The 25,557-nt window shown below is 42.7% G+C and overlaps 1 protein-coding gene across 1 annotated transcript in view; it reads left to right on the forward strand.

Annotated features, from left to right (window-relative positions):
* LRP1B (LDL receptor related protein 1B) overlaps positions 1 to 25,557 on the forward strand; it is a 1,639,960-nt gene that overhangs the window by 357,561 nt on the left and 1,256,842 nt on the right. Inside the window, 1 exon segment of the mRNA XM_030210865.1 lies at positions 18,163 to 18,282. Coding sequence (XP_030066725.1) covers positions 18,163 to 18,282 — 120 coding nt within the window.

Raw genomic sequence — 25,557 nt, forward strand, 5'->3', positions numbered from 1 at the left:
GCCAAACTAACAAAACAACTGCACACCGACGCACCACCTCCATCATTCGAAAGGCATCCACTCTTTCTTCAACAGAAATGCAAACTAATAATACAAAACAAACAAAGAATACATGGTTTCTCAGGCGGCTGCAGGTAACTCCCCACCCCCTTCCGCTTCCCCTTTTGCCAAAGCCGCCAAGGACGTGCCCAACCATCCCCAGCCTCAGGCAAGCAGTCTCCCACCTCGGGGATTCCCCGAGCACCCGGAAAAAGACGGCGCTGATTCCTGCAGCGCATGAATGTTCCAGCATTCCCCTGCAGCCGGCCTGAAATGGACCAAACATACCGGATCACCCCCCGACGGCCCGAGACCGTGCTCTTCTCCCTTCCGCCAACTTAAAACAACCATCCCCGTCCTCAGGCAAGCCGTCACCCACATCCCCCAACCCCCAAGCAAAAAACAAAACAAAACAAAAAAAGACACACATCAACAACCTGCACACACACCGCACCCTCACACACTCACACACACAAAATAGCTCTGTGACACATACACACACACACAAAAAAAGCCACATGCTAGCGCCCGTTTCATTGGTTTCGGAAACGGGCCTTTTTTACTAGTATATATATATATATACTATTTGAATGTTCTATTCATTACTTTTTAGGTGTTCCATTGGCATTATGATGACATCGTGTCTATGTTATTTGAATATTCTTCCATGCTCTCTATTATGTGGGCTTACCATTCGCTCTTTCGGAACTACCGCCAGCCCAATGCATCTGCCGGTGGTAGTCCTGCCATGAGCGCACCCCATTTCCAGGGGAAAAAGAAAACCCCTGGAAATGGCTTGCGTGGCGATAACCCGGCGATCATCGGGCATCTCTACGTGCTGCCTGGTTACCACTGGGTTATCGTGGGAGCCCTTATCACCACCTCAGTGGGAGGTGGTAAGGGCTCGCTGCCGCATGACCATGCTGTAAGAATTATCTCACCACATAGGCCACTTTTTTTGGGGGGGGGGGTCTTTTACCGGCTGCAGAAAAATCGGTCCTTGCACGCAGGAAAAACAGCCCCCACCTCTAGTGCAGTGCCCTTTTTCCCTCAGCTTGGTAAAAAGAAACCCCAAGTTTCTACCACCCACCCTCAGGGGTGCCTAAATGGAGGCATTTAGTCTAGAATTTGCCCCAAACTCACTGTATGTGCACTGAATTAGTGTGATGGTCAGGACCTGTTGTTTTGCTTTAATACAGATACTTTTTTGTCACACCCCCCACAGCAAAATAAAGCTGCTGCCATAAGCATCTGCCCAGTTTCTCTAGGCCAGCCCTGTCCTACAGTTAAACTAGCCCTGCTCTCCATCACAGAAGGTTTCTAAGTATATAAACAAATCACAAAATGCTAAAGTAGACATAATTTATTTTCAGTCATTGAAATCCAATTGTCAGCTCCTAATTGCCTTTCTCTACCCATCTCAGACAGCTATAGAGAAAGCCAGGCCAATTCATCTGTGAGCTGCCAGAAACCAGATGTCTATGGAAGAAATCCATTTGAAACTCAGTTGGAGCTAGTAATAGGCAAATTTTTTGGTAACAAACTCTAAAACAATTAAATATCTAACAAAGGGGTGTATATTGTTACTGTTGCTTGATTCTGGCTTGAATAGGGATTGACTCTATATTTTCAGCAAATTGAATATATGTCATTGATCTTAAAAAAAAAAAAGAAAAAATATATTTTTATTCTTAGCCTACCATTACTCTGCTCTCTTTTTCAAATCCCATGCTTTTTCATCTGTTTACAGTGAGATCTGAAAAACTGATATTATAGTTTGAAGACTGTAGAACAGAAAGCATTTTCATAAATTGAGTATGGCAAAGTACATTATTTTGTAATTAAAAGCACAATGCAGTCACTTTAGGTCCAGAAGTAAATAGATCAGTGGTTCCGAAACCTGGTCCTGGGGACACCTCAGCCAGTCAGGTTTTCAGGATATCCACAATACATTAGCCCTCTCCTCATGTCACTTCACTGGCTCTCTATCCGTTTTCGCATTCAATTCAAACTCCTCTTACTGACCTATAAGTGCATTCACTCTGCCGCTCCCCAGTACCTCTCACTCTTATCTCTCCCTGTGCCCCCCCCCCTCGGATACTCCGCTCCATAGATAAATCTCTCTTGTCTGTCCCCTTCTCCTCTACTGCTAATTCCAGACTCCGTTCCTTTTATCTCACTGCACCTCACGCCTGGAATAGACTTCCCGAGCCTGTACGTCTAGCCCTGTCCTTGGCCGTGTTCAAGTCCAGGCTAAAGGCCCACCTCTTTGATGCTGCTTTTGACTCCTAACCTTTACTCATTTGCCCTGTACCCCACCTCTTTAATTCCCTTACCTCTTAGTTGTTCTGTCTGTTTACCTGTCTTATTTAGATTGTGAGCTCTTTGAGCAGGGACTGTCTTTTCATGTATGGTGTACAGCGCTGCATATGCCTTGTGATGCTATAGAAGTGATAAGTAGTAGTGTAGCACACGCTGTTCAGAGCATTCACAGAGCAGCCACACTTAGCGGGTGGCTGCTGTACGCATGCGCTGACTTGAGCTGCTCTTTGTTTTTGCAAGCAGCTCATTTGCATGCAATTTCCACCTCAGTAACTTTCACTGAGGTGGAAATAGCGAGCAGTTGTTTCCGGGGACTTTTGTGCATCAGTCCCTTACAGGGAGGTGATCAAAAGTCAACATGAGAGTGTGCAAGCCCATTAGCGCTGTTTTTGCGCACGCTTTTAACAACGTGGGATGATCAACATGGTTACCGCCATAAACTGCAAGTGTGCCAGGCACTTGCGCACATGACATTTAAATGTAGTCAATCTCATGTAAATAAGGTCATTTCACGTTCCTCCTGGATGATCGAAAGCTAGCGCCTCATGAACAGAGGTGTTGAATGCCACTATGCCGAAAAAGAGCGGCACAGAATAACGCCAGGTCCTAGCTGGCGTTCTTGTGGCGCAGGTACCACCCTGAAAAAAAAAACTTTAGTCTTTTTTTAGAGTATATTCTTTGCTATGCCTCCGTCCCTGCTATGGCAGTTGAGGCTGTCCAAAATGTGGATGTTCCTGTGAGAAGGGCATCCATGCCTTTGCGATGCTTCTGACGCTCTTTTTATTTATTTATTTGGATTTTGGATCATAAGTAGCAGTAGTGGGATTTGAACCTGCCACCTCTGGATTACAAGACCAGTGCTCTAACCACTAGGTCACTCTACCACTGCTCCATGCTGTTCCACTCCCTTGAAATTTGGCCATCCCTGGGGGGGGGAGGCAGTATGCAGGCCCCTGGGGGGGGAGGTATGTGTGTGTCAGCAGAGGCATAACGAAGGTATGGACGTCCTTCTTTCAAACATTTTGGACGTCCTCAACTGCCCCCCCCCCCCCCCCACAGGAATGGCGAAATTTCAAGGGTGGTTAGAGCACTGGTCTTGCAATCCAGAGGTGGCTGGTTCAAATCTCACTACTGCTACTTGTGATCCAAAATTCAAATAAATAAAGCAGGTGCTGGAGGCATTGTGGGTATGAATGTCCTTCTCACTAATATCCACATTTTGGACATCACAGGGAAGGACAACTGCAACTGCCTTACAGATGGCCGGTGCCGTTTGATTATTCCCTGCTTTATGACAGGACGCAATGACAAAATGACAAGCAGCCCTACGCACATGCGTACTGTTCATAGCCTAGCGCAACTGATTAGTGCGCATGCGTCCCAGCTACTTAGCTTCATTTAATTACGCTGAAGCGTCACTAAACCGCTGCATATATCTGTATGCATTAACTTCTGATCATGCCATAGCGCAACACCGTGCTACTACGGTGTTGGAAGAGCAGCATTTCCAGAGTGCTATCTAAAATAGCGCCGGGATTTGATCATCTGCCTGTTAGTGCCCTGTTTAAAGTGTGAAGGCCATTTAAATTTTGCCCTGATACTGTCCACTTTCTAGAGATCCTCCATTTTTATCCCATGTGTTTTTGAATTCCTTCACTGTTTTTTTCCCCCACCACCTCCCCTGGAGGGTATTCCAGGCATCCATCACTTTCTCCATGATAAAGTATTCTTTTATGTTATTCTTAAGTTTACCACCGTGCAACCTCAATGTCTTTTGTTGCAAACTCCATTCTATTTTTGTTGCTTGTTCTGAACCTCATCAAGCCTTAATGTCCTTGATGAGATAATGCCAAATTTGTGTGCGCTGAGGCAGTAAACAAATCAAATGCAAATAAGATCTGCACAGAATTTGTGTGCTAACTCAGAAGATCACCCCAGATGTACATGCACATACTTTGGCACTAAGGGCAGCTAGGGCTGTGTTCATGTTAGAATAGAAAAACACTAAAGTATCAAGACAACTGGAAACCCATTGAAAAAAAAGTAACTAATGCAGTCCAAACAAAGCAGGTGGGTAAGGAGATAGACTGTGACTAACACCATACACACCTATAGTGTTGTATAAAGATGGGAAAAAGACCTCAGCCGCCTGTGCTTTTTATATGCTGATATGAAATACAGCTATTACAGCACAGTGCTGGCTTCGATCATAGGTCCAAAAATATCCAACAATATCAATTTTTTGTAATTATATGGTGCTGCATTTAAAATCATTTTGCATTTAACAACAATATGTGGAAAAAAAACAAAGTTCAACTTATCTTTTGAGCAACAGTGCACGGCAGTAGCGAAACATCCCTATGGGGACCCGTTCAACCAAAAGGCTTCCTCAGGGGACTCTGTGCTGCCTTTGCTGTTTAAATGCTGTTGAGAAACAAAAGAAAAAGGTGAAAAAGTAGCCATTCCAGTCTTATTTACAAAACCAAAACAGAGGAGCAGAATTCATTGTACCTCAATGTCTGCGGCTATACGTTATAACCGCCAAGGAACTCAACATGGCGGCTACTTATAAAAAAAATGCTGACGCACGCGCACACCCATATGAAGTGTCAACATCAAACAAATTCTTATAAGTTGAACAAGGGGTGCATTAAAACAAAGGGTGGAAAAAGTGCATATTCATGGAGAGACTCGCTTCTGTTAGAAAAAAGCAGACCATTCTACCCTCACATTCAAGCCGAAGGGTTCCACAGATTGTAAGTGGTGGATCCAACGCTGCTCAAGTTGTAATAAGCTTCTGTCTAGATCACCTCCACGTTTCTGGGCAGAAATGTTGTCAGTCACCCATACTGTGTAATCTTCAAAAATATGATGCTTGTGCAGTCAATGGAGCCCCTGTCCGTTGATGGACTAAACTGTGTCTGTGCTCGTTCATCCGAATGTTGAAGCTTCTATTAGTTTTGCCCACAAATAATTTGTGGCATGGGCATTGTAAGATGCACAACACACGTTGTGCACTGTTGCTCAAAAGATAAGTTGAACTTTGTTTTTTTTCCACATATTGTTGTTAAATGCGAAATGATTTTAAATGCAACACCATATAATTACAACAAATTGATACCGTTGGGTATTTTTGGACCTATGATCGAAGCCAGCACTGCGCTGTAATAGCTGTATCTCATATCAGCATATAAAAAGCACAGGCGTCTGAGGTCTTTTTCCCAACTTTATACAACACTATAGGTGTGTACAGTGTTAGTCACAGTCTATCTCCGTACCCACCTGCTTTGTTTGGACTAGAATAGAAAACATTTTAAAGATTCAGCCATTTAGGACTCCTTGCTGTTCCCTGCTAGACCTCCAGGAATTGGGCAGGTAGGCCTGGGAGGGGAGCAGGGATAGGTAGACCTGGGGGGGTGGGGTCATGGAGAGTTCCTGATGTTCTGGGGGTGTGAGACAGAGGGATGTGGATCAGAAAGGTGGGGTTCTTGATATTCCAGGGAGTGGAAGGGAAGGAAGGGGGATTTGCACAATTTATTTATTTATTTATTTATTATATTTATATCCCACACTTTCCCCACTAAAAGCAGGCTCAATGCGGCTTACATAGTAATAGGTAACACAGAATTTTGTTATGTAAAGTAGGAAATTAAGTATAACATAATAGAAGAATGGATGGGTAGGTAGGTAGAGACAGGTGATAGAGAGAAGAGGGTAAGGTGGGAGATAGATTCTGGGTCAATGTCGTTTTAGTCAAATACCCAGAAATTATGCAGGTGCCGGCCGCTATTCAGTGCTGGCACCTGCATAGCTAAATGGGTATAGTTAGGACTGCTCTTTGTGCAGTCCTATATGCCCACTTAACTATGCAGGCGCCATCACGGAATATTGCTAGCACCCATATAACTGCATGCTTCTCCCCAAAATCACCCCCATAAAGTTCCTTGCAGCCCAATACCCATATCTGGTAAGTGCTGATATTCAATAGCACTGCCCAGTTAAATGTCATTGAATATTGGCGGTAAGTTCATTGAGCAAGATTTAAGCAGGCAGGAGCCTCTCCACCCCACTTAAATTGCTTTATCAGATGGATAATTTCTTAAACTCTTACTGGACAATATTTAAAACCATTTAACTGGCCAGGAACGGCTCCTGGCTGGTTAAGATGGTACTTAACAAACACATCTACTTACTCAGAATTTAATGGGACTTATTTAAGAAGTTCTGATCCAGGCAGCTGGTAAAGGTTGGAGAAAGAAAGTTCCCCTCATATATTACTCTTGCTCACGTTGACTTTTGACAATAAAATAATGTTGCATTTCAATTATTGCAATTTTCAGATTATAAATCTGTCTTTACAAACAAAAATCCTAACTCCCTTTCAGATTAATGGCTGGAAGGATCCAGAAGCCCTCACACTATTATATTTATTTATTTTAATTAGTTGAGATGTATTGTACTGTTTATAATACAAGAATGGAAATCTGAGCAAAAGGTCACCCAAAACAAAGAAAAATCCCAGCAGGATAATATCAATAGCAAAAATAATTCCTATAAATTTTGCATCTCATACACATGGTGGGGCATTTTTGATATGACATGTAAGCCCAATTTTGGACATTTTGTGAAAAGCATCTAAATACTGAGTGGTGAAAAGAGCTATTTTTGAGCAAGAAAAATGTCTACCTTTCTGTTTTGAAAATTGCAATTTTCTAGATATTTGTGTACTCAGTGCATCTTTCTGTAGGTACTATTTAAAAAAAATCCTAGGGAAAAAAAGCATAAAAAACAAGCCATTGAAATGTACTGTATGTGGGTCAGTGTATTTAGCAGACTAGCCAAAAAGACATCCCAACAGAACAGTGGGGTAGCCTAGGGGGCACTGCAGTGCACTTCACATAAAAAGTTCCAGGTACAACTTTCACTGTAACCCTCTTATATTATATGGTGTGAAAAAAAACATAGCCCTCAAGCCTGCAGCTGCCACCTATATTTAGGTACAGCAGGTATTTAGTGGGTTTTAGAGGGCTCACACTTTCCACCACATGTGTATCAGTTAGAATGAGATATGGCCCTGGGTCCCCTTCTCTATAGTCCACTGCACCTAACACTCTGCTGCACTAATGGGAATGTCCATCATATCTGAAGCTGTCAGTGCCTGGTATGTACTGTCATGGCCACATATTTGGGGGTAGGAGGGGGTCAGTGACCACTGGGGGATTAAGGGGAGGTCATGTCTTAATCTCTTCAGAGGTCATCATTTTGGTTTTGTTCCATCATGGCAGAAAAAAACATCTAACTTTTGGGAACGCCCAACTCCCACCCCCAACACAACCCCTTGAAACTTGGACAAACTGCAGAGAAAAACTGAGTTTCGAAAATTGGAATTTTTTGGAATTTACACCAAGATTTACTTGTTGTAACTGCCTGTGACTAAATGGCTTAGGGACTTTTTAACTAAAACGCGTAGGCACCTACATGTGCCCAACATGCATCAAATCGGTGTTACTGCCCGGCTACCGCGTGGCCCATGCGATAATTTCATTTTTTTTACACGCATCCGCTACGCAGGCCAGAAAATATATTTTATTTTCTGGCGTGTGCTGAAAATTGGACGGTAACTCTGACTTGACGAGTGTAGGTGATTACCGTATGGTTAACGTGAGAGACCTTACCGCTAAGTCAATGGCTGGCAGTAAAGTCTCAGACCCAAAATAGATGCACGCCAATTTTTATTTTGCTGCACGTCCATTTTCGGAAACATTTTAAAAGGCCTTTTTTACAGGTGCGCTGAAAAATGGATCTGCGCACATTCATAACTTGCGCCTACACTAACGCAGCCCATTTTCAGCATGCCTTTTCTAAAAGGACCCTTTATTCTATAAAGTATGCCTAAATTTAGGCTTACATTATAGAATATGCCTAGGTGTATTTCGTTTTGGCGTCGATATTTTATGTGTGATATATAGAATCTAGTCCTTTATGATGTTTTTTAGACATTTTATCTCTCTTGAAAATGAGCACAATGGTGTGATAGTGAAAAGCTTCATAGCATTACCATAGTACTGAAGTTATTAAGAACAGAAAATGGAATGCTTTGCTTACTAATCCATGGTAAGATCCATCAAGAATTACCTGCTATAAAATGTTGTTAAATCATGCTGCTGACATAGTGGTTAAAAAATTGAAAGCATTTAAGATAATGCATTATTAATTGACTTCATGTTATTTTCTTAGCCATGTTAATCCTCTCCTTAAAGGTATACCTAAAAATAATTGCCAGTGCTTTTGCCTTATGATGTGCAGTTTTGAGAGATAAATGTACTAAACTGCATTAAATTTAGATTGTTTTATAGGTGGCCTTTCAAATCTAATCCATCCTATTTCTGCAGTTAACCTGATATGTGCTAAACAAATAGAAACCTTTTAGAAAAGTGCAGTAAAATTTGCAGTTACATTGAATAAGTTGCATAATAAACATGTGGTATCATCTTTCTATATAATTACCACACAGAAAACTCATTTACCATTTAGTAAGTGCATTGTAGCTAAAGCAGATGCACATGTGGAGGGGCATAATCGAACATCGCCGGCGATCTATTTTGGCGGTGGCGCAACAGCTGGCCGGAACTGTATTATCGAAAAAGATGGCCGGCCATCTTTTCTTCCGATAATATGGTTTAGCCCGGCCAAATGCCAGAGTTCGCCGGGTTTGAGATCGCCGGTTTTGTTTTTCAGCGATAATGGAAAAAAAAATGCCGGCCATCTAAAACCCAGCGAAATCCAAGGCATTTGGTCATGGGAGGAGCCAGCATTTGTAGTGCACTGGTCCCCCTGACATGCCAGGACACCAACCGGGCACCCTAGGGGGCACTTCTAATTTTTTTTTTAAATACAAAAAAGCTCCCAGGTGCATAGCTCCCTTACCTTGGGTGCTGAGCCCCCCAAATCCCCCCAAACCCACTCCCCACAACTCTACACCATTACCATAGTCCTTATGGATGAAGGGGGGCACCTACATGTGGGTAGAGTGGGGTTTGGATGGCTTAACATTTACCACCACAAGTGTAACAGGTAGGGGGGTGGACCTGGGTCTGCCTGCCTGAAGTGCACTGCACCCATTAAAAACTGCTGCAGGGACTTGCATACTTGGGTATGACATTTGAGGCTGGCATACAGGCTAGTAAAAAAAGGTTTTGATTTATATTTTTTTTAGTGTGGGAGGGGGTTGGTGACCACTGGGGGAACATGGGGAGGTCATACCCCATTCCCTCCAGTGGTCATCTAGTCAGTTGGGACACCTTTTTGAGGCTTGGTCATGAAAATAAAAGGACCAAGTAAACCCGGCGAAATACTGATGAACGCCGCTTTTTTTTCCATTATCCGTGAAAGCCGGCCATCTGGTAGCCACACCCATGTCCACCCATGTCCCACCACTGACACGCCCCCTTGAACTTTCGCCGGTGAGGTGACGGGAAAGCGGCGATACTGTCAAAAAATCCGCTTTCGATAATACCGATTTCGCCGCTTTTGAGAGATCATTGGCCATCTCCCGATTTATGTTGGGAAATGGCCGGCGATCACTTTCGAAAATAAGCCTGATAGTCACCTATTGAGCAGGAGATAAGTGATATGAGTTACCTGCTGTAGTGACAGTTAAGGTGTGGTTAAGTTACTGTTGCATAAACTGAAAGGCACCGTCTATGTCCATTATCTATCCCTTTCCATGCTAAGCAGTTAACAAGTGAAATAACATCCATGCTAAATATCAAGCTACCATAGTAACTGTTGTACACTAATAGGATGTTGTAATGGAGGATTTTAAAGATTGTTTTTCAACTCTGCCTTGAACCACAAGTGCACTTGGGGTCTGTATTTTTGACTAGAAGTAATTCTGTTTGTGTGAAAGATAAGACACAGCTCTTATTAATTTGGTATGTGAAGGGAGAGGTGGAGCCTGTTTTGAGTTCAGGTTGGCCACCTGGACTGAGAAACATGTGACCAAATTCCGACAGTATGGCTTGTTTACCGAAACAGAGAAATTCTCAAGCATTCTGTAATTTCCCTTAGCTCTGAACTTGAGTTCTAAGCCTAATAAAAAAGAGAGTTTCTGTCAGTGAAATTGAGAGCTTGTCTGTGAGTAACGTACGTACTGCGCAGAGAACCATATTTCCTGGTCAAAGAAATTTCTGGTTTTCGCTGTGAACAGGGCCCCCCCCCCCCCCAGCTGATGCTAAGAGCCTGGATGATGTAATGACCAGTGATGTATGTATAGATATGATATATGCATAGATATAATGTATGTATAGTATATTTACCTAATATGAATCCAAAAGAATCCTCAGTAATTTCTGAGTAGTCTGTGTCAGTGAGGCAGGCTGTAAAACCAGGTCAGAACAGATGTGTTAATTTATGCATTAAGGGTCCTTTTACCAAGCTGCGGTAAAAAGAACCCTACAGTAGCGGCAGGGGCCATTTTTGCTATGCACCAGGGCCCTTTTAACTACAGCGGGCAAAAAGCCCCTAAAAAAAATATAACCATGCGGTAAGATTATTCTTACTGCGTGGCCATGTGAGGGAGAGCACTTACCCATCACCCACTGAGGTGGCAGTAAGGGTTCCCATGGTAACATGGCAGTAACCGAGCAGTGTGCAGCATTGCCCGATTACTGCTGGGTTAGTGCCACACTAGAAATTATGGAATAATTTTCTAGCGACGAAAATGGAGCGTGCTCAAGGTGCTGGCGGTAGTTCTGGGTTGCCACATGTCCCGTTGCCACGCAGTAACCCTTTAATAAAAGGGCCCCTAACTGCATAATGCACTTTAATAGGTGACTCTTTATATGCAGAATACAGCAACAGTATTTTCTCTTCAGCATGGAATAACATTTGTGTTAACCAGTCAGAAGGTTAGAGAACTGGTTAGCAAAAGGGGAAAAAACGTGCTGCAAACATGAGCATCTCACCTTATCACCATCAAACCTCTCCGCCTTCCTACCAATTTCTTCATCCGTCTTCCTGCACCTATGAGGTTTTTTGTTTGTTTTGTTTTTTTGCTGTCCTCCATCTCCCCATCATGGGCTTTCCATGTAGCATCTGCTATGCTTGAGGCTGAAATATGAAGGATGGTGGAGGAAGGGTGAGGGGCTGCTTTCAAACACCTGCAACACTTCGGCAGCAATAAGTGGTTAGACCCATGTTAAAAGGGAAAGGAAATGGGACTTGATATTCTGCCTTTCTGTGGTTTTTGCAACTACAATCAAAGCAGTTTACATAGTATATACAGTATTTATTTGTACCTGGGACAATGGAGGGTTAAGTGATGCTTTAAATGGTGCTTTTTCAAGCTGCATGTTTTATCATTTATGTACCCTCACCATGAAAAATGCACCGGTCAAAGAGGAAAGCTTTGAAAAATGTCATTGAAATTGGCAGATGGTGGGAGGGAGATACAAATAGGCTGTGAGTCAAAATGCAAACAAGCCGTCAGTATATTGGCAGCTGGCTTGATGACAAGATGGCTAATGCTCCTTCTACTTCCTCCCTCAGACTTGTGGTTGGATCACTGGTAGAAAAGGTAGTCTCACATTGCTGTTGTGGCACAACTTCAGTATTTAACCTATTGAAAGGTATGGAGAGAGCCAGAAGTCAGGGGATGGCAAAAAATTCAAATATACAAAGCCCACCACATCAGTCGATTCTGGAACAAAGAGTGGGCAGTAATCTACCCATCCATTCTTATTACAAACTTTTATGTCCTTTTGATATTGTTTATATTGGAAGGAGTTCCTGCTCAGTTTGTCTGCATTTGAAAAAGCACAAATTTTGAATTTCTACAGGAAATCTTCAAGCCCCTTTGGTGCAATATTGGCAAGAGAAGCAGCATGCCTCATTTGATTTTTGTTGGAGAATTATAGATCAAGTAAAAGTAGGGTGGAAGGGTAGTAACTTTGAAAGATTTTTAAATTATCATGAACAATATTGGATTTATATGCTTAATACTGTAATCCCTAAGGGTTGTAACTTAGAGCTTGAGTGAGTGTCATTGATCTATTCTACCTCTGTGATTGGCACCTGCTGTTCATGCGACTAGTTTTGAAATAGTAAAAAGAGACCATCACCATTTTGGACTAATCATTGAAGACCTGATCATGCTGACAATGCTCGGTATATTGGAAGAGGATTACTGTAGTTTTTTGTGTTTGCTTGTTTATTTTTAATGACGTTTTTAGTGTTATTGATTCGCTTTTATTTTTTAGGAAACTTTGTCACCTGATGCAGCTTCGCATTAGGTGAACCCGTGTTACCTGCACATTTTCCAGTTAGCACATGATACTTACAACACAAAGACTCTGTCTTTATCCTTCTTATTCCTTGCTCCATCTCATGCTAAGCAGTTAGCACTGGATGTATACTGCACTGGTGTGGGCTAACATTACTGGCTAGAGCATGCTAAAACACACACAAACTGCTTAGCACACCATAGTAAAAATGCCCAAGGAGGAATACTGTTGTAATTAACTGTGCTAGTAAATTGGGTGGGAGGTAAATAAGGAAAAATCCCTGGGTAAAAGTGAATGAAGGCTTATAGTATCAAATTTCTCACCTGAAGCTCCAGAAGAGGAAAAGGAAATTCATGCAGTATCTTGGTGGCTCCTAGCTGGACTGCAGCAGGGCTCTGTGAGGTGGAGCAAAAGACTGGGGACCAAACAGTAAAGTACCTGAGACTTTGTGCACAGGTTAGTTTTCTACATGAGCTGTGTGCAAGACCTCAGGTACACATTAGCACATAGTAGTTTAAAATCATGCTATGAAGCTCTTAAGTATTCGGTGCAAAAGATTAATAGTGAGGAAGGAAGGGGTTTTGGATTTAGTTCATGTCTTTTTTTTTTTTCCAGCTGTAGCTCAAGGTGAGTTACATTCAGGTACCGTAGGTGTTATCCTGCTCCCAGAGGGCTCACAGTCTTGTATTGTACCTGAGGCAATAAGGATGTTAAAAAAAGGGAAGCGGTGCAAAGAAAAGCTACGAGAATGGTATGGCATTTGCGTTCCAAGACGTATGACCAAAGACTTGCTGACCTGAACATGTATACCCTGGAGGAAAGGAGGAACAGGGGTGATATGATACAGACGTTCAAATACTTGAAAGGTATTAATCCGCAAAAAAATCTTTTCCGGAGATGGGAAGGCGGTAGAACGAGAGGACATGAAATGAGATTGAAGGGGGGCAGACTCAAAAAAGATGTCAGGAAGTATTTTTTCACGGAGAGGGTGGTGGATGCTTGGAATGCCCTCCCGCGGGAGGTGGTGAAGATGAAAACGGTAACGGAATTCAAACATGCGTGGGATATGCATAAAGGAATCCTGTGCAGCAGGAATGGATCCTCAGAAGCTTAGCTGAAATTGGGTGGCGGAGCAGGTGGGGGGAAGAGGGGTTGGTGGTTGGGAGGCTAGGAGAGGGAAGGGCAGACTTATACGGTCTGTACCAGAGCCGGTGATGGGAGACGGGACTGGTGGATGGGAGGCGGGAAATACTGCTGGGCAGACTTATACGGTCTGTGCCCTGAAAAAGACAGGTACAAATTCAAGATATGAGTTTATCTTGGGCAGACTAGATGGACCATGCAGGTCTTTTTCTGCCGTCATCTACTATGTTACTATGTATGTAATAGAGGGTTGGATGATTTGCCCAGGTCACAGAGGGCTACAGTGGGATTTGAACCCTGTCTTCCTTGGTTCTCTGCTTGTTGCTCTAAACATTAGGATCCTCTTTCCATTCCAGCACTGGGATCCTTATACTCCAAGTCTGATATCACAGTCCTGCAATCTTTAAGCTACAGTATTTGCTCCTAAATACTTCTGAATAATACTGTTAAAAATATCCCATGAACAAATAGGATAAAGGATCCTATTGCCTTTCATTTAGTGGTGCAGAGTTTGTTAGTGTTTCTACTTTTTTATAGCCACATTTTATATTGTGATGAGACTGGCGAATCCAGGCAGGGTGGGATAAAATGCGGGGCCAAACTACATGTCCCAGAACGTATTGGGAGAGGGAAGCAGGAAGGTGTGTTCAAATACCTGCCAGGGACTTCACATTGTGGGGGTGGAGGGAAAGACTGGAAGGAGCAGCTACTCTGACAATCCATGGCCAGGAGAGGGCACAGTGATGAAAAAACTCAATTTCCCTGGGTTAGAAATCAGTACAAGATACCTTCCACCTGGGAGGGAAAGGAGAATGACAAGCTGTGAGAGAGCCAGAGTTTTAATGGAGTGTGTAGAGGCTGGAGAGGGAGAGAGCTGGGGATTACCAGGTTTGGAGGAGCAGATGGATATGGACTGTAATTATACTCTGGTGCAAGGTTGCAGGGGTTGAAGGCAGTGGGTGGTCACAGGAGTTAAGTAGCTGTGTAGTGGATGGTGTACTGCCATCCTGCAACCACTTAAGACTAAGAGGCAGATGCACTAAACCTTAATGAGCCTTTAACAACCCTCCATGGAGCAGGGGCTTAGCCATGGGTGGGCCTGGACGGGCCCAGGTCCACCCATTTCCATCCAGGCCCGCCCATCCTTCGCACGCTGTCGCTGCCCTTTTGTCCCGCAGAGGCAGCGTTCAGCGTTTCCTTCCTGCCCTGTCTTTTCCCCAAGCTCCGCTGCATCGTCCCTGCAAGTGGAATCCTTCTCCTTTTCGGCCGTCGCGCTGCACTGCCGTTCACACAGGCAGCTTTTCTCCTCCCTGCCGCGTCCATTCTGGCCCTCTCTGATGCACTTCCTGTTAGGGCCGGATGAACGCGGTGGGGGTGGAGCGAAGCTGCCTGTGTGAACGGCAGCGCAGCGCGATGGCTGAAAAGGAGAAGGATTCCACTTGCAGGGACGATGCAGCGGAGCCTGGGGAGAAGACAGGGCAGGAAGTCAACGCTGCCTCCGTGGGACAAAAGGGCAGTGGGAAAGTTGTGGATGGGCGGGCCTGGAGGGAAAATGGCTGAGCTGCTGGGACATGGGAGGGAGAGAGGAGGAAGGGACTTGAGGGAAGGGAGAGAGCTACTAGACATGGGAGGGAGAGGAAGAAGGGACTGGAGGGAAGGGAGAGAGCTGCTGGGACATGGGAGGGAGAGGAAGAAGGGACTGGAGGAAAGGGAGAGAGCGTCTGGGACATGGGAGGGAGAGGAAGAAGGGACTGACGGGAAGGGAGAGCTGCTGGGACATGGGAGGTTCTGGCGGGAAGGCAGAGAGCTACTAGACATGGGAGGGAGAGGAGGAAGGGGCTGGAGAGCTGCTGGACAAGGGAGGAAGATGAAGAAGGGACTAGAGGGAAGGGAGAGAGCTGCTGGACATGGGATGGAGAGGAGGAGGGGATTGGATGGAAGGGAGAGAGCTGCTGCTACCTAGATTACTGACGTCAGACGGGGGCGGGCCCAGGAGGAGAGAGACGCGCGACCGAAGCTGGGCGAAGACAGGCATCAGCTTTTCTTCTTGCCCGTGCAGCGCCTTCGGACAGAGGAGAGAGGCACTGCATGGGCCCGGTAAGAGGGAGGGGGCCAGGTGGAGGGGGGGAATGGCGGCGATGACCCCAAGAGGGGGCAGGGCACAGGGCGGAGGATGTCGGGAGGCGGAGCTGAGGGGAGACAGAGTAGTGAGGAAGGGAGGGAGGGGGGCCGGGGCTGCTAAAGGTATGTTTTGCTTTTTAATTTATAATGCAGGGGGAAGCGGGGGGGGGGGGGGAACGGCAACCTCAGGCGGGGGAGGGCAAGGATGGCCATACAGGACGCTCTTCACGAGCGTCTTTGCCCCCTCCCGACCCTTTTTTTAATTTTTGTTTTGATTTGGGAGCCACGTGCTTGTGTTTTGACTGTTTGTGGCATGCGCAGAGCAGCTAACATAATGCTTGGCTGGTCTGCGCATGCTTTAGGGGCCGGTTACCGACGTGGATTACGATTCTTTGATATATTGTACTTTTCAATACCGATCCGAGCATGTGTGACTTGTTTTTTTGGTGCATTCTTCATTTTTTTAAAATCGTTAGGGACTTTAACGATTTAGATTTTTTAACGTTTGATTGATGCATCTGCCTCTCAAAGACTTGGAAACGGAAAACCAGGAGGTTTTGAACTTTGCGGAGTGGAGAATTGGGGTTGAAATGAAGAGTTTTCTTGTGCTATGATTCTTTTTTCTTTCTTTTGGGATTGAATGGGACACTACATGTTTGAAATGAGTTTGGGAAGGTGGGGGGAATAAACAGGCTGGAACTAAAAGCTGTGTTGCCTTGAAAAACTTTGTTGTGGACTGCTGGAGGGAGGAGCTGGATTGCTGGAAACCGGGGTAATAGCAGAACAGAAGGGGAGACACCAAAGAGAACTCCATCACCCCAGAGGGATTACTACAGGGCCATTACAATATGTCAGATTTAATAGATATTTACTTAAAGTACAGAAAATTCAGAACCCAACAGCCTGTCTGATATACTATGCTGATATACATGATAGGATCCTCAGAAGCTTAACCGAGATTGGGTGGCAGAGCCGGTGGGGGGAGGCGGGGCTGGTGGTTGGGGGGTGGGCCTTGTTCTAGGCAGACTTCTATGGTCTGTGCCCTGAAAATGGCAGAAACAAATCAAGGTCAGGTATACACATAAAGTAGCACATATGAGTTTAAATTGTTGGGCAGACTAGATGGACCGTGCAGGTCTTTTTCTGCCGTCATCTACTATGTTACAATCCTGCTTATAATCGAAATAGAAAAACGCCTATATTGTGACCCAAATCGGGAGAGAGACGTTTATCTCACAAAAACGAATAAAGCGGTATAATCGAAAGCCAAATTTGGACGTTTTCAACTGCACTCCGTCGCGGATGCGGACAAAGTTGATGGGGCGTGTCGAAGGCTTGGTGAAGGCGGAACTGGGGAGTGGTTATCGGCTGATCAGAGATGGGCGCCTTTCGCCAATAATGGAAAAAAATATGCATTTTTAGCGAGAATTTAGGGCACTTTTCCTGGACCCTGTTTTTCCACGAATAAGGCCCCAAAAAGTGCCCTAAATGACCAGATGACCACTGGAGGGAATCGGGGATGACCTCCCCTGACTCCCCCAGTGGTCACAAACCCCCTCCCATCACAAAATATGCCGTTTCACAACTTTTTATTTTCACCCTCAAATGTCATACCCACAAAGAAAAGAAGAAGGACCATTCTGTGTGGAAACTGACCCAGGAGAATCAAGAATGTGGAGACTTTAAAAAGTTCTACTCCTGAGGTGGTGTCTGGGGACAGAGAGTGGGTACAGTTATGCTGATCAGTTAGCTGTTTAGCACGTGATTAGCACATGCACCCTTACCACCTCCAAAATGGGTGGTGGTAAGGGCCTATGCACTAAAGGCAACTTTAGTGTATGGCCGTTAATGCCGAAAATAGGAAATCAGCCATTTTCCAGCTGCAGAAAAAGTGACCTTAGCATGCAAGAAAGACCCACAGTAAAGCACACTAAGGCCACTTTTGCCGCAGCATTGCAAAAGGGCCCCTTAGTCATTTATTCTTTATTATAATAAACTAGAATATTCCCAAGACAAAATATTTTTAAAGCAGTTTCTGAAGAAAGGAAGAAATGATGTGCATGGTGGTTAAATTGCTAAATGTTCTCATCTTTTTGAAAATTAAATACTGCAGTGTAAAAGGAAAATTCCTGAACAGCACTTAGAATGGTTTTCTAAATGCATATAATAACCTCATTTAAAAGAAAGAAAAATCAAAAGCAATATTTCTTTCTCTAGTTCTATTGTTCAAAAGTTCCCTCTCTTCTCTTTTTAGAATTGTTACCACAATGCCGACTGCTGAAATGCCAGTACAAATGTGCTATCACAAGAAACGGCACAAGATGTTATTGTGAGGATGGATATGATATAGGTGAAGATGGAAAAAACTGCAAAGGTAATGACAGCAGAACTAAAAGAAATGCTTTACATGCAAAAGACTAGAGTTGTGTGGATACAGATTGCACTAAAAATAAAATGACAATGAAAAGTTTACTCCAAAAAATAACAATTCTCACACTTTGGGCCCTGTTACTAAGGTGCACTAGCATTTTTAGCTCATGCTAACCATGTAGACACCCATAGGAATATTATGGGCATCCGCATGGTTAGCGTGTACTAATGCTTAGCACACACTAAAAGTGCTAACACGCCTCTAGTGTGGCTTAGTAAACAGGGCACTTTGTATGCAATAAATTGGAATAATGTTTAATGTGAAACCTAATGATCAATAAAAAAGAATTCAGTTTCTAATGAAACATTTTGACTATTATTTGAGACATACTAGGGAGGTAAAAGAGTAAAGCAGTGAGAGGCAGCTTTAAATTATTTTTTACATGAGTGCACTTATTGTTCATACAGTATAGTATTGTTTTCCACTCTAGTAAACTCATTCTATCTCATTGTGCAATGTAAATTGGTTATAGATTCCTAAATATGCAGATATATCTGATTCTAAATTTGCATTTATGCTAGAGTATGTTAATGTACTTTGGATAGAGAATATTATTAAACTTAGGGCCATGTCCAATAGTAAAACAGGAATCTATGTATGGTTCTTTGAGTTGTGGTCCAATTTGCATTCACAACTTAATTGATTAATGTGCCAATCAGCACTGATAATTGGGCAATAGCAAGCAATTATCAGTACTGATTGGCAATAATTAGAAAATATCCCCTGGATTCTATATAACGTGCTTAGATTTCGGCATCAAAATTGGCGCAGATTCTATAAAACCAAACCTAACTTAATTGACTTAAGCAAATTCTATAACACTGCACATAACAATCAGCTTAACAAGCTAATGACCACTGATAACAGCACTTAACAAGCAATAATGATCACTAATTGGCACTGATTCGAATTTAGGCGCACAACTCGCTAAGCATATTCTGTAACGATGTGCGCCAAAGTTCTTAACACATGGAGGCAAAAAGGGGCATGGTTATGGGCGGGGAAATGGGTGTTTCATAGGTGTTCCAAATTTTAGGCACCTAGTTATAGACTATGGCCCAGTGCCCCTAAATCTATGCACTGAGATTTATACCAGGTGGGACACAGAACACTTAGTAGAAACATGCTAAAATTTAGAATTAGAAGTTTTCCTGTAAATAGTGTTAAACTATGTAAGCTTGATGAGAACGAATAACTAATATAGCACCTGAAGCAGAGATGAGAGTAGGGCTGGAACATATTGTCTGTATATCATTTGAACATAAAGTGGGCAAAAAGAAAAATTAGGAGACCCAGAACCAATCCTTAGAAGATTCTAACAGAGATCCTGAACATTGGAGAAGAAGTAGTTCTTAAAGAACAGGTCTGAAAAGAAGACAGTGAACAAAGACATAATGTAATAAAAAATGAGATGAGTAAATATTAAGGTTGTATCATAGGTTCTGAAGCAGTGCTGAGACAGTGGCTGCAACAGCAGATAAGGAATATACACTTGTGAATATTTGCCTGTATTTTAAAACTGTGTTATCTGTTGCTGGAGGATGTGGTCAAGTCAGCTAGCACTGTGTGATTCAAAAGAAGTTTGGACAAGTTCCTGGAACATTAGTCAAGTAAAATTAGGAGAGCCATTATTTATCCCTGGAAATGAACAATGAAAAAGATAGATCTACTATCTGAAATCAATTGAGTACTTGTGACCTAGACAGGTAATAGTCAGAGGCAGGATGCTGTGTTCAGTGGACTTTGGTCTTGATTGGACTCAGCATGAGGTCTCATATGTTCCTCTTATAAAGGTTTGAAATACCATAGAAAGTCAAGAAACATGACAAAGAAATAATAGACCAGAAAGCATGGAGAAAGGAGCTACAGCTGAACTTTAAAAGGAGTTTGAAACTTCAGTCAAATATATTTCAATGTTAAGACCCCTATTTACCAAACCAGAATAAGGAGCAAATTCTTTACATGGTGCCTAAAAAAAATCAGTGCCAACCTCCCCCCCTTGCAATTTATAAAATAGTACTTATATTCAGGAACCGTGACTACATTTAGACATGGCCATTTACACCAATAGAGATGTGATGCAAATGCTCATGCCTAAATTAGATGCAGATCCCACCTTATTCTATAATTATGGGGGGGGGGGGGGGTTCTATATAAGGTGCCTAAAAAATCTGTGTGGAAAACATTTCCGCCTAAGCAGTACCTAGATTTAGGTGCGGTATATAGAATACACTTAGTTGATATCCCAGTACCTAAAACTATGTGTGTCCGTTTACACCAATGAAAATATGGCAAAAATCCTGGTGCATAGATTTAGGCACATTGGGCCATATTCTATAACTATGAACGTAAATTTTGGAATGCCCACAAAATACCCATTTCCCTGCCCTAAACCATGCCCCTTTTTGCCTGCATGCATTAGAAGTTAGGCGCACTGCGTTACAGAATCGCTTAGCGAGTTGTGTGTTTAAGTTCTAATTATTGCCAATTAGTGCTCATTATTTCTTGTTAAGTGCTGTTATCAATGCTAATTAGCTTGTTAAGTCAATTAAGTTACACACATTGTTATGGAATATACCTGGATTTTGGTGTGGACCTCTAGGCGTGCTATACAGAATCTGGGGGTATATGTGCAACTGAATGCAATTCCCATGATGCAACTATGACCCATTTCAGTGCCCCCCTTATTTGACTCATGTATAAAATTTAGGCACAGATTCTGTTCTTAAATTTACAGTGTACATTTTAATTCAAATTAGTGCCAATAATTTCTTGTTAAAAATCGAATTATCAGTGCTAATTATCTCATTAGTCAATTAAATTGCACACACAACCAAGAACATGTCCAAATTTGCACATGCAGTTTTTAGCAACTAATCTAGAATTTGTAGGTAGGTATTTAACCAAGGTCTTAGCATGAGCTGTGAACACAGAGCTCTAAAAACATTTAACATACCTCACTGAAAGATAGTACACAGTAACTAGTAAATAGTTTTTTAAAAACCTAGGACCCTGTTTACTAAGGTGTAGATGCTCATAGGAATATTATGGGCATCTATACGGTTAGCGCACGTTAATGCTTAGCAAGCGCTAAAAATGTTGGCATGCCTGTATTGCGGTTTAACAAACAGGGCCGCTAATTTGGAATTTCATATTAGGGGATAGAGAAGGAATGAGGGGTGCTCCATGAAGTGAAGGGACAATTTTATAACTGTACACCTCAAATTAGGCACCCAGAGGGTACAAAGTCAAAGCCTATTCTATAAATGAACCTATTCCTAATTCAAGGGCTTAAGGGCCCATTTGAAAGAACTCCTATCTAGCCTTCTTTTTTGCAGAAAGTTCAGGGAAGTCATATGCCATGGAACAATGCTTATTTAGAAACAACATACAGCTTTAAGATCTATCCATCAGAGGCCCAAATGCAACTACTAGGTTAGCTTTATTGGTAGTTTCTTCAATGGAAGTCTCAAGATGAGTAGTAAAATATGAAATATCACTAGATGCACATTGAATCACACCTCTAGCAACCTGAAGTAGCAAGGAACATAAAAGGTCCTAGATATGGCATGTAAGAAATTGGGTCCACATGTGAAACTTCAAGGAGATAATTCTTTAATATCTCCAGAAGTGAAATTAGTTTACAGTAGGGAGAAATTATAAATTATTTATCTAGTAGAATTTTCCAGCCTTTCTACTGTATTTTCTAGAGCCATATTACTATTAGTGAAATTATAATTAGTTACAGAGAGGATCTCTGGCCACCATTTCTAGAACTGAATTTTAACATTCATTCTCTTAGGGGCCTTTTTACTAAGCCACAGTAGGGCCAGTTTTTACAGCATATGCAAAAAAAGGGTTTTTTTAAAAATGTGACGGGAAAAGGGTATGTGATAAAACTGAAACCAGTACATGTCTAAAACCAGCCTGAGCCCTTAACACCACCCATTAATCTAGCAGTAAGGGCTCATGCGCTACACGTACGGTGACTGACACGCGCCAACTGCCAATTACCACTGGAAACAGCGTGCATGGGAGGAAATAAATAATTCAGGTGTTATGGGCATGCACCAAATTTTAAATTACCATCAGGGGGGCACGCTGGCCTGGCGGTAGTCTCATTTAGGCATGAGCTGCATGCACATAGAGACTACTGCGGCTTAGTAAAAGGGTCCCTAAAATTCTGAATCCCAAGAACTTACTGCTCGCTAAACCAGAAGTACCACTGGGCTACCACAGGAGCCTGGCAGTAGTTCTCATCCCCAGTGCGCCATTTCTGGCACTACAAAAAAATTAGCTGGTGGTAAACACCGAGACACCCATAGGAATATAGTGGGCGTCTCAGGGTTTACCGCCAGCTGATGTTTACAGCAAGCTAAAAATGCTAGTGTGGCTTTGTAAAGGATCCCCTTATTGCATGTCAGATGCATATATTAGCATGCAGTTAGTGCAAAGCTTCTGCAGTAAATGTTGAGGGTGTCATCTAGAGAGCTGCATGGGAATGAGGATTATGGGAATCACACTGGTATGCAAGAAATTGCCATGAGATATCTGTGGGAATAGAAGAAGGTACCATGGGATTCCCATGGGGATGGAAGAAGTTGCTGTGGAATTCCCATGAGATTGTAAGCTAAATCTCTAGTGGCTCCAGAATGAGGGCTGAAATGCACTGAGACAGACAATTGGAATGCCAGAATGAGGCTTGGAATGCCCAGGGAGACAGCTGAAAAAACAGACTAAGACTTTGAACACTCATTGGTTGAATAGTATTTTAGAACAGAATCTGCAGATGTAGAGCATTTCTGAAATACAGGGAAAATGGACATTTATGTGCCAGGTAAGGGTAGCAAAAACATCAATTTTAGAAAAATAAATGTGCATAATATTGACGGGTTCAAAGCCAGCATACTCAAGTTGTGCACATAGCTTAATTGGTCAATGTGCCCTTATCTAGCAATAATTGGGTGCTAACAACCAATCATTGCAGTCAATTGGCATCAATTAGAATTTGCACACACAACTGGCTTTGCTCTATTCTATAAGGCTCGGCACCAAACTCTCATATGATGTATCTGAACAGAGGGTGTGGTCAGTGGCATTTCAAAAAGTTGCATGTGGAATTACAGAATTCACCCGAAGCATGCCTAAGTTGGTCACCAGCATTTATACCAGCTTTTAGCAGGCATAAGTACGGCACCCAAAAATTAGGCTCTAGATCAATGTCAAACGCTATTCTTTAAAGGGCATGCTTCCTTTATAGAGTAAAGCTTAGCAATCAATTTTTTTCAGTGCCAAATATTCTGCACCATTTATTGAACCTCCTTCTAAATGCATTAGTTGATAGTACAGGTTTCATCTGCCACTGTATTTACCATGGAACCCTGCTGTAAAAAAACCAAAAATATCTACACACCCTTTGCCTCCCTATCACCATGCTCAATCCTGGATTACTCCCCCCTCAGCATACCTCCCCCATATCAGTACCCCTCTCAGCAAAGCCCCTCATCAACAAATCCCACCATTTCAGCATCCTCCTCAGCATACCCTTCCTACATAAGCACTCCCTCAGCTTCAAGTCCCCTCACAGCAACATCCCTATCCTCCTCCAGAGCACCAACCACCCTCCAACACTCTTGATTTTCCCAAGATTTACTAAGGGAAGGGAATGGAAATGGGACTTAATATACCGCCTTTCTGAGGTTTTTTCAACTACATTCAAAGCGGTTTACATATATTCAGGTACTTATTTTGTGCCAGGGGCAATGGAGGGTTAATTGACTTGCCCAGAGTCACAAGGAGATGCAGTGGGAATCGAACTCAGTTCCCCAGGATCAAAGTCCACTGCACTAACCACTAGGCTAATCCTAGTGATAAAGTGGAAGGTTTAAAATAGTTGCTGTGATCCTTACAGCTGAGTGTCATACTGCCACTCCTTGTGATCTTCAGCAAGTCATTTAACCATCCATTCCCCATAAAGAAACTCAGGGGTTGATATTCAGCAAGTGTTAACTGGGTAGGAGTGGCTGCTACCTGGTTAAATCATGATCATCAGACCCAGGGCAGATTGCCAATGAAATCTACACAGATTGCTACAGAACTATGAGGGCGGTGCTGGGGAGGTGCAGAGGAAGAGTAAAGGCAGAGCAGGAAGTTATCAAGACTCTGCTGGTATTCCGTGCCGATGCCCAGATAACTATCCAGGTACAATGGATCACATAAATAGCAGTCCTAACCTGCCCGGATATCAGCAGTATTCAGATAACATCAGGTGGACACTAAAAACTAGGATATTCAGTGCAGGTAGCTGGATAAGGCCCATAAAAATAAATAAACAAAATCAATTTGAATGGTTCTAAACATGAGTATTGTTATGGGCTAAATAATCCTTAAATGGAAATTATCATTGTAAGTTCTTTCTCTGTTAAATGCTCCGAAGAAATAAAGGGGCCTTTACAGCAGGTTAAAAAACACTACCACAGGTTGGACTCAGGCATTTCATAGTTTTAGGATTGGTGTGCACTTCCCAAATGCTAAAAAATAGATTTTATTTTTTAGTGGTGGAGGGGTGTCTGGGGCATTGTCGTGCATACATACATAACATTTATATTTATTTATTTATGACATTTATATCCCACAATATTCCCGCCCATGGGCAGGCTCAATGTGGCGTACAGTAGTTAATAAGCAAACAACAATATCAATAGTACAAAGTACGGTAGACAAGGGCACAGGTGGGAGAGAGAAAGAACTGATGAGGAAAAGGAAGAGAGGGTAGGTGATAAGTCAGCACAGTGTGGCTCACAAATTAAGAAACTGGGTGTACCCAGGACAAAATCACAGTATAATATGATAAAAGAGTTAACTATTAAAATCAGTTACATTCCTAAATAATTCTTAAACAAATAAGTCTTAAGCTTTTTATGAAAGTTACCACAGTTCGTCTGAGTTCTAATTAAGTATGGAAGATCAATCCAATAACTAGTTGCCTGATAGGCAAATGTAACAGAAAATAACTTTTTGTAAATTATCCTTTTCGGACAAGGGAAATTCAAAATTTAAAACTGTCTCAATGTAGAATTGGAATTACTGGCAGATAAACAAATCAGTGATGACATACAGTGGGGGAAATAAGTATTTGATCCCTTGCTGATTTTGTAAGTTTGCCCACTGACAAAGACATGAGCAGCCCATAATTGAAGGGTAGGTTATTGGTAACAG

The sequence above is a fragment of the Microcaecilia unicolor genome, chromosome 7 (assembly GCF_901765095.1).
Source record: "Microcaecilia unicolor chromosome 7, aMicUni1.1, whole genome shotgun sequence".
Taxonomy (NCBI): Eukaryota; Metazoa; Chordata; class Amphibia; order Gymnophiona; family Siphonopidae; genus Microcaecilia; species Microcaecilia unicolor.